Source organism: Puntigrus tetrazona, chromosome 19 (genome assembly GCF_018831695.1).
Source record: "Puntigrus tetrazona isolate hp1 chromosome 19, ASM1883169v1, whole genome shotgun sequence".
Classification (NCBI taxonomy): Eukaryota; Metazoa; Chordata; class Actinopteri; order Cypriniformes; family Cyprinidae; genus Puntigrus; species Puntigrus tetrazona.
In genome coordinates, this window is record NC_056717.1 from 17,132,000 (window position 1) to 17,141,738 (window position 9,739).

At 36.8% G+C, this 9,739-nt stretch overlaps 1 protein-coding gene across 1 annotated transcript; it reads left to right on the forward strand.

The window, feature by feature from the left end:
- Positions 1-1,171: 1,171 nt before the first annotated feature.
- Positions 1,172-9,583, forward strand: slc9a3.1 (solute carrier family 9 member A3, tandem duplicate 1). Its single transcript, XM_043217729.1, has 17 exons — positions 1,172-1,721; positions 2,725-3,027; positions 3,543-3,703; positions 3,797-3,875; positions 3,986-4,163; positions 4,280-4,500; positions 4,670-4,872; positions 4,974-5,063; positions 5,184-5,254; positions 5,357-5,486; positions 5,703-5,854; positions 6,080-6,197; positions 6,278-6,451; positions 6,524-6,572; positions 8,028-8,099; positions 8,199-8,451; positions 8,523-9,583. The coding sequence occupies exons 1-17, from the start codon at positions 1,502-1,504 to the stop codon at positions 8,539-8,541; spliced, it is 2,493 nt and encodes an 830-aa protein (XP_043073664.1). The 5' UTR covers positions 1,172-1,501; the 3' UTR covers positions 8,542-9,583.
- Positions 9,584-9,739: the final 156 nt, after the last annotated feature.

Here is a 9,739-nt window from a genome sequence, read left to right on the forward strand (position 1 = left end):
GAAGTTTAAGCTGATTGATAAGCTCACATGAATACATTCTGGCACAACTGATATCAAGTTAATCCACTCATTACACAAAGATGACAGCAAACAGCAAACACACAAATACCTATATACTCTTAAAACAAAACATTTCCCATAAACCCCAGATTTATTAACACAAAACACAGCGTGACTTAAAGCAACATGTAACCTAAACGATAGAATTACAGTATTTACTCAGCTATAAAAATGGCAAGTTATTGTGTCATTAAAATTTTATAGATTTAAACATATATGAAGAAAAAGTCTTTTTTTTTAAATTGGGGGTTGAAATGCTAAACAGTTCACTCTCAAGGGAAAGTTATTTTGCCCTTGGCCATTCCATTTATTTTTCAGCTCAGTAGGCAGTACAGCTGTCATCTTTATTATTAAAGCCGACACACACACACACACACACACACACACACACGAGCACAAGCCGTACCAGTCACTTCCTTTTTTTATGTCACACACAGACAGGGCCAAGCAAAGTAACAGTTTAACTCAAATGTGTGGAAACTTTTTTTTTCTACTAGCATATACTAAAGCCATTGGAACTTTGTAAAACGGGTAAGGAAGGCTTAAAACATTTATTTAACTAAAAAATAAAGCTGTAGTTTTACCCAAATACGACCAGTCTGTCATTATATTTACCCTCATGTTCATCCAAACCAGTTTGACGTCTACACAAAAAGAGAGGTTTAACAGAAAGTCCAAGCTGCTCTTTTAGAATGACATAAGTGTGAAAAAAGAACGTCAGATTTTGGGGTGAACAATCTCATACGTTTGACTGAATGAAGATATTGTTTTTTGGAAGTCTGCCATTTTAAAAAAAAAAAAAGCACTCAACAACTTCCACTGTCCTGTCCTGTTATAAGTCTACATGTTTTAGTAGGAAGTCTCATAATGCAATTTACAATACTCACAGTGTAGTGTCTGGACAGAATACTTGTACCAAAAATTGTCTTCAAAGTAACAATGCAGCGGCACAGCCTGTTAAAGTTGGCTGAACACTAACCAGTGTGAAGTGCAGGGGAAAGTTTTTAACGGAAGCAGAAAGAGTAATCATCATAAACGTGACAAAGTAACAACAGTCCAGTGACGCAGATCTCAGCCCCCTTTCTGTGTAACAAATTAAAGGCTGACTAGAAGTTTCAGCACTGCTCCTATTACACTCTTACATCACCTTGATTGAACCGCTGCTCTCACCTGAACCACAAACACAGAGGGTCAACTGATGGAAAGACAGCCAAGTCACTTAGAGAGGGATGAACTTTGAAAATGACCACAGATTTAAGGGAAAACTAACTAAAAGGGGAAACTGCAAATACTTTTTCTTACCAAGGACTTCAGGACGAGCAAGCAGAACAAAGCAGACCAGGAAGCTCTAGTGGACTATTGTGAGATTCTGTGAAAGCCTACACACAGTCTGGAGATGAGAATGATACTCTAAGTGTATCTTTACCACTCATCCATCGCAATGGCAAGCTCCGTTTATCTCTGTCTGCCGAGGGCAGTTTTCCTGCTGTTTTTAGTTATCCAAGGACTAAGTGGAGATGGAAACTTGGTCCAGAATCCTCGTCATCGAGTGGAAGGGAATCTCACCGGACTCCCAATTGTCACGTTTGAATGGCATCATGTACAGACTCCATACCTGGTGATAATTTGGGTTTTTGTAGCTGGATTGGCCAAACTGTCAGGTATGTAGCTTGAACTACGGACCGGCAGTTAACAAGTAGGAAATTAAGTTTGCTTAACATTCAGAAGCTTGTACAATTGAATACAGTTTAAGGCACGAGTGATATTCCTCATGGATGAATTAAATAGATTGATCTGAAGCTGATTTTTTAATGAGAGGTTGAATTTCAGTTCAGTTCTAAGAAAGGAAGATGATCTCTTGATGATTACCTCGTACTAGGAAGTTTAAAAGCAACACTGTAATTTGACAACTGCAAATACTGAAGGCAGAAACACAGCTATTCAATTAAAACGAAACAATGTTCAACAATTCTCATGTAGAGTATGGACTAATTAGTATCTGTTCTACTCATATGCGGTTATATGCATTTTGTTGATTTGTAAAAACTAACAAACAAACTAAAAATATTTGTTTCATAAGTTTGATGTTAAATATGGATGCTTCTGGAAGAAAGGGATAGAACAACAGAAAAATAACATGGGCTGTTATTAATCAAATTATCATGTTAAGAAAATAATCACAAATAATTGCAATTAGAATTTAAATTAATTGGATCTTTCCGCTCCGGTATGATAATCGTACATGAACCTTGTTAGTTTTACATTTACATTACTAATGATATTTGGCTATTAAAAATATATAAATGAAATTTACTTTAGTTCTGGTGCACATCATCACCAAATGAATAAATGTATAACTGTATGGCATTTTAAACTGCATAACCATTTTGGTGATTCTTTAAAAATGACTCTTGACAGTTAAATCTTGCAATTATATAATATTTAAAGATTGCGATACATAATCATGGATATTGCAAGAATGCTTGGATAATCTGAGAAGATGCCCCAAATGACTTCATAGATTAATCTCAGGGAGTGCCAATGTTAAAACAATCATCACTTCATGTTTAATGTGCATCATATTTACCTCATCCACAAATTGAACATAATTGGCTATAAAAGATCAGGTCATCTTTTTCCTCTCGTCTCTTCCTCTCTATCCAGTGATTGAACTAAACCATCATGTCACCAGTGTGATCCCAGAGAGCGCTCTCCTCATCATCCTGGGCTTTCTTTTGGGAGGAATTGTCTGGGGAGCAGACAAAGCACAGACTTTCAGACTGCGTCCTCCCACTTTCTTCTACTACTTGTTACCCCAGATCATCTTGGATGCAAGTTACTTTATGCCCAACAAGCTATTTTTTAGCAACCTGGGTGCCATTCTCATTTACGCCATCTTTGGAACTTGCTGGAACGCAGCTACAGTGGGCCTCTCGCTCTGGGGCTGTTACGAGGCTGGAGTAATGGGTACATTTGTGCATAATACAAACCTTTATTTTTAAAAAATACACTGTAAAAAATGACTGAAAAAACTGACAATTATACAGTAAAATCTTGTTAAATGGTTAAAATTTACAGGGGGAAAATCGAAATTAAATTCATGTTTATTGCATATTTTAGTTTAATGCACCTTCTGAGAGCACTTGAGCACCTTCTATATATTTTCATGTTTAAAAAAGCTGCTTGTGGATTTTTTAAACATTTTTAAACATGTGGTTTTGATTCATCACGTGACTTTGATGCAAGTGGTGATGAGAGTGTATTACAAATGTACAAAACAGATTTCAGTACTTTAATAGGTCAGTTATTTAACATTATATCAGTTAAAGAAATTACGGTATTTAACTGTACATTTAAATTAAAACCGCAAAACCTAAAATGTTGTTACCGTATATTTTAGTTCTGGCAACCACAGCTTGGTTTTTTTCCCCCGTAAATTTTACAGAATTTTTAATTAATTTAACTATTTCTATAATCATCAGGCCCTTTGGACATCGGTCTCCTGCAGTTTCTACTGTTTGGTAGTTTAATCGCTGCAGTGGATCCAGTGGCCGTGATTGCCGTGTTTGAAGAAGTGCATGTGAACGAGGTGCTCTTTATCCTGGTGTTTGGAGAGTCATTGCTCAATGATGGCGTCACAGTGGTGAGACTCAATACCCTTAAATGCTCTAAATGCCATTACGCTTAATTAGTATATCTATGCGCTATTGTAATGCTCTTTTTGTCTCTTTTGTAGGTGCTTTACAATGTATTTGATGCTTTTGTTACTCTCGGAGGCCCAAGCATTGACGCTGCAGAGATTTCTAAGGGCATATGTACGAATGCTTAACTCTTTCTCTCATACAGATGCATAATTTTCATTCATTTATCTTTAACCGTATCAGACTGTTCATATGCTTTGTTTTTCCACTTCACCCTCCTGTAGTTTCATTTGTTGTGGTGGCATTTGGAGGCTCGTTTCTTGGCGTTGTGTTTGCCATCCTGCTGTCCCTGCTGACCAGGTGCACCAAACACATTCAGATCATTGAAGCCGGATTCATCTTTGTGGTGGGCTACCTGGCTTACCTGACAGCAGATATGCTCTCACTCTCTGCAATACTTTCGTAAGCGTCTCTCTCTTAAAGAATGCAACACAGTAATACAACTGAACAAATTTAGGCTTAATGCTTAATTTTTTATAAATAATGCATTCATATCATGGAGACTTTCTGTGTCACAGAGTCACCTTCTGCGGTATATGCTGTCAGAAATATGTCAACGCCAACATGGATGAGAAATCGGTCACTACGGTTCGTCATGCCATGAAGGTTCTTGCGAATGGTTCGGAAACCATGATCTTTGTATTCTTGGGTGTTACAGCGATTGATACAGAGATCTGGGTTTGGAACACAGGATTCATCCTCCTCACCCTCCTCTTCGTGTTTATATACAGGATCATAGGTGAGTGCAGTTGTGCAACAATGGGTTGGTCGTGCTTGACAAGATTAGTAATACTATTTAAAATAGTCATGATGTAAAAATCTGTTAAAATCACATTTCTCTTTCAAAGAACAGCTCTCAAAATCGTTTTATTGCTTTGATATGATATGTGTTTGTTTTATATTTGCAGGTGTTTTCTTGCTCACCTGGATGTTGAACAAGTTCAGATTGGTTCCCATCGAGGTCATTGACCAGGTTGTAATGAGCTACGGTGGCCTGCGGGGGGCAGTGGCGTATGGACTAGCGGCCATGTTAGACAAAGAGAAGATCCCAGAGAAGAATCTCATTATTAGTACCACACTCATTGTGGTGTATTTCACTGTCATTCTTCAGGTTAAAATTCCATCTGTCACGCTTATCATTACGAGATTCTAACAGATTCCATTATTTTGAAGGTGCCATCTAAACTGAATGTCTATGTGGTTTAATTTTAGGGAATAACAATGAAGCCTTTGGTTCAGTGGCTCAAGGTCAAAAGAGCAGCTCATTCAGACTTGAAACTCATTGAGAAACTAAACAATAGGGTAACTATTTGACAGTATCTGATTTCCACACTGCATAAGCACGCTGTGCTATTTATATGTGTATCGAATCCTGTGTTAATTGGAATAGTTATAGAAAATATATATATGGTGTCTTTATAGGCATTTGACCATATTCTAGCAGCAGTGGAGGACATTTGCGGACGTATAGGAGATAATTGGTGGACCAGAGGGTATGTTTTTCTTCAGTTCTGTGAATTTTACTATAATAGTAATACAAAAAAATAATAATATAAATATTTTAACACACATCTCTGCTTTTATCTGTCTTCCAGTTGGAACAGGTTTGAGGAAAATTATATCAGCTGGTTTTTGATGAAACCTAAGGCCAGAAAGAACAGAGACTACCTATTTAGTATCTTCCACAAACTCAATCTGGTGGACGCTGTTAACTACGTCAGTGAGGTAAGAGCATAGACTGGTGCTATACTGTATATTGCGTAATATTGTAATTTGTTTGGTGCATGTGTTCGTTATAACAACAGAGTTTGTGATGGTTTCACATAAAATCATGGTAAAAAGATATAGTGATATAGTAATGCAATCCATGTCCTGCTTGTGCACTGTCAACAAAAAAAAGCTCGTGAGAAATGTATGTAACCTCGTTCTTTCTTCATGTAGGGTGAACAACAAGGAACTCTGGCCTTCATTCGTGGTGATGAAGCGGCCAACGTAGACTTCAAGAAACAATTTGATTCAGAATTTGGCGATGTGATGCCTGATATAATGGTCGATATGTCAAATTACGAAAATTTTTCAATAACCTCCATTGTGTAAGTGAACTGGCTGTTTAAATCACATTTAAACACAATTTCATAATGAATGCACCAGTTGTAATCAAACAGTTATGAGTAATGAATTAGACAGAGATTTACATGCTAAGAATCTAAGAATCTTTGTCAGGTTAAACAAAGCCAAAAGTGCTACAATCTGACATGTACATTTTTAGATGGTGAGATGGGATAATAATTAAAATAGTTTTGTTTCTTGTAAATCAGAAAAGACACTATTCCCTCTGTATCCCTGGACATCCATGGGCAAGACAGGAAGAATGGATTGGATGACTTCAATGCCCATCATCTTCTACAGCAGCACCTGTACAGAAGCAGAAAGCATGTATGCATCTCTCTTCCCACATGGACATGCATACCGTTTACATCTCATATATTTTCTCATATTTTTTTCTTTCTGAGCAGCACCATCATAAATATAGTCGCAGTCAATTTGGCATCAACCAGAGTGAGGACGAGGTGCAGGAGATCTTTCAGAGGACCATGAGGAGCCGCCTCGAGTCCTTCAAATCGGCTAAGATGGGTATCAACCCTGCCAAAAAGATCACAAAACACCATAAGAAGGAGCTTACACACAAGGTAAGAGACCTCTATGATGCCCTGGATTACTCAATTATAGCATTGCCTCTCTAAACTTATACACATTTTCAGATAGCTAATGGACACCCAGACGGTACAGGCCATCTATATGGAGATGAAGGTAACAATATTTTAGAATTCATGACACTTAGCAGCTAGTTAAAAATGTGCAATTAAATATCAATATATATTAAGAAATATAGCTGCAAGCAGCAGTTATGGGGCCAAACACTCCAAAGGCAAAATGAGGAGTCAATATGCCAAAGCACTGCAGAGATACTACCTTAAGTGTTAATTTAGCTTTATGCCTCAAATTTGTTGCTGTGGCATGTTAAAAAAGTATTGTCTATCAAGAAAAAAATCTAATGTTTTTTGCTTCCAATGCTTAAAATACATTGGTACTTAAAAATACATTGGTATTTTAAGTGCTAAAATGTAACGCTGCACAAACCATAAGGCAAAACCTGACATGTTTGTTATCGCTGGACTTGGCAAAGATTCAGGAACCTAAAAAGGCGACTCCTGTGAAAAGAAGTTCACCACACCCAAAGTTATAACCATGCGAATATTAGATTTTACCAGTAGGTGACGTTGGCTCAAACCTTCTCAGACTTTTTTAGGGCATTGTGCTGATGACCCCCCCCCCAAACAATTTTTGTAAATATACGCTAATGCGTTCATAAAATATAGCATTTGACTACAAAATTCAAAATGACGCCCAAAATGGCTGACACAGGTATCATTCTACTCGGCATGATGCACCGAATTTGTGATTTGTAGACAAAGCATATTAAGAGTTTATAAAGTAAAATAATGTTTTTTTCGTATCTCCTGACAGCTAGGTGACACTGCAGGTAGTCTCAGGTTATGCTTGTTATAAAACTCTCTAAGTTTGATCTCAATACACCAAACCACTGCAGAGATACAGAGACAGAGGCATTTTTTATTTATTTGTTGGAATTAGTTTGCCCTTAATTCGAGAACGGTTCGATTAATCGACTGGAATTCCATAACTTTTTACCAGCATAGTCTGTAGATGAGCCAATTTTGGTGAAAATCGGATGAACCATCTAGGATGAGTTCAAAAAAGTAGATTTTGCTAACAATTAAGAATAGAGAAAAAACTAATTTTCATTCTGTGGCTTGTGGTTCAAAAGTTAACATGCACATGAGTGAAACTTTGGACAAGTGTTGGCGCTAGAAAGTTTTCGATATTTGAGAATCAGAGAGAAACTCCAAAGTTGCTATGGTTAATGTTAATGTGACTGTCCTCTATCAGCCAAATTACAACTTTCCTACAAACGGTTCTACAGTCAAAGAACATTTCTCTCACACAGAGCAGACAGACCCAGCTGTACAGAACCTGTAACCTTTGACCCTAAGTTAACCAATGCTTTTAACATTTAATCAGTAAAACCAACAAATCAAAGCAAAGGTCAAAACAGTTTTAATAAAAGATGTATAAAAGATATATAAAGCATTTCTTTGACAGTCTTTTTAAAAATGGCAGTTTTCCACTATTAAATGTTCTTCTCTAGTTTTCGGCCTTTGGCTAAGCCTGATTTTGTGTTTTTAGTTGACAGTGCTGTGGGGAGTGAGACTGGTGCTGTCAGTAGTACTTTCATGAGAGACATGTATACAATGGGAGGTAAGAAAAGGGTCCGCAATGAATCAGTATGCTTACAATATAGCTTGCATAAGTAAGAAGTTGAATGTTCGTATACGTTTCTTTCACTTCTCATTGAAGCTGGAATAGAGAATCCAGTGTTCTTGTCAGATATGGACAGTCACTCTCAAAGCAGCTTACCCTGGCTAATGGAGACTGAGGCTGTCGCACCTTCTCAGAGGGCCCAGCGGCACCTGCCCTGGACACCCAACAGACTCCGGCGTCTGGCACCCATGAGGATCAGCACCTGCTCCACAGACTCCTTCCTGATGGCTGATGTTTCTTTAACTCTGGAAGAACACGAGGAGCAGCCTCAAACAGACCATGAAGAAATGTGAGTTTGCACACACTTATCTGAAAAAATACAGATGTATTGTTAATGACCACGTGTTTTTATGATTACAGAAGACCGGTCTTTGACTAGATACTTCAGTACAATTATGAGGCATGTCACAATGCATGCGTCTACAGATTTCAAACCTCCCCACCATAAAAAGAATAGCTGCTGAAAATCCCACTGAAACTAAACAGCATGGACCAAAATATTTATGTACTACTGAGTGCGTGATGTACCTTGCCTTTTCAAATTTTATGTGATTTTTAAAGTGTAAACTCCTTGTGAAATGGTATGTCAAAAAGAGTTTCCTACATTTGCTAAAACATTTCCCATCGCTAAAGGAAGCTTGGACTTTAAAGTAGCCAATACCTTCAGTTTACATCACAGTCATGATGAAAGTTATTTAACATGTGCTATCTATAATCGGTTTTAACTGCTGAACGTTTTTTTTTTTTTTTTGTCGACTTTTAGGACTAGACTATAGATGGTCTCAAAGATTACAGACACTAACTGTAAGCTTCCAATTATGATCTTTTAAAACATTATGTTATGGGAAAACGGTTGAGAATGTGTTTTGTGCAATAATTCTTATGTAATATTGCGGAAGCTTGTTTCTGCGACAGAATGCTAAAATAAAGTAATTGTGACTACTAGCTAATTTCTCTTCAGGATGTCCAGATATAAACAAAAGAATCTACCTTCTTTTCTCAGCATTAAAGAGTTTATATCTCAGAGTTATAACACTGTGAAGGTGAAGAGTCAATTAATTTTTTTCATTTTATTCGTAGAAACAGCTTCCTTACACTATAGAGAGAGAAAAGCCAAGTAGTCTTTTACTTGTAGTTTCATTTTGTAACGGCACTTTACTACTGTAACGTCACCTCTATAAGGATGATCGTTCCCTGCATCGCAAGGTGCAAATACATGAATAAGGAAGATATTAAACATTTTATATGAAGTGAGTTTTTAGTCTGCATGTGAGTGAACTGAGGTGGTAACTGTTACAAACTGTGTTTATGTATGGAAAAGGTCACATTTTCAATAGACTGTATATTGTCATTTAAATAATATATTTCTCCCCGCATTGTTCTTTCCTTTGTAGGATTAATAAAGTATTTATCAACATTTCTATTTATCTAATCTTATTATGTTAGCCATTCTAACTTCAGTCTACATCTGTATACATCTTTATTTTTGTATGTATAAATAGTACATATACATGTTCTATTTATATTCATGTTTCAGTTTTAGTAATATTTATCCTTTTTATTTAACTGAATCATCT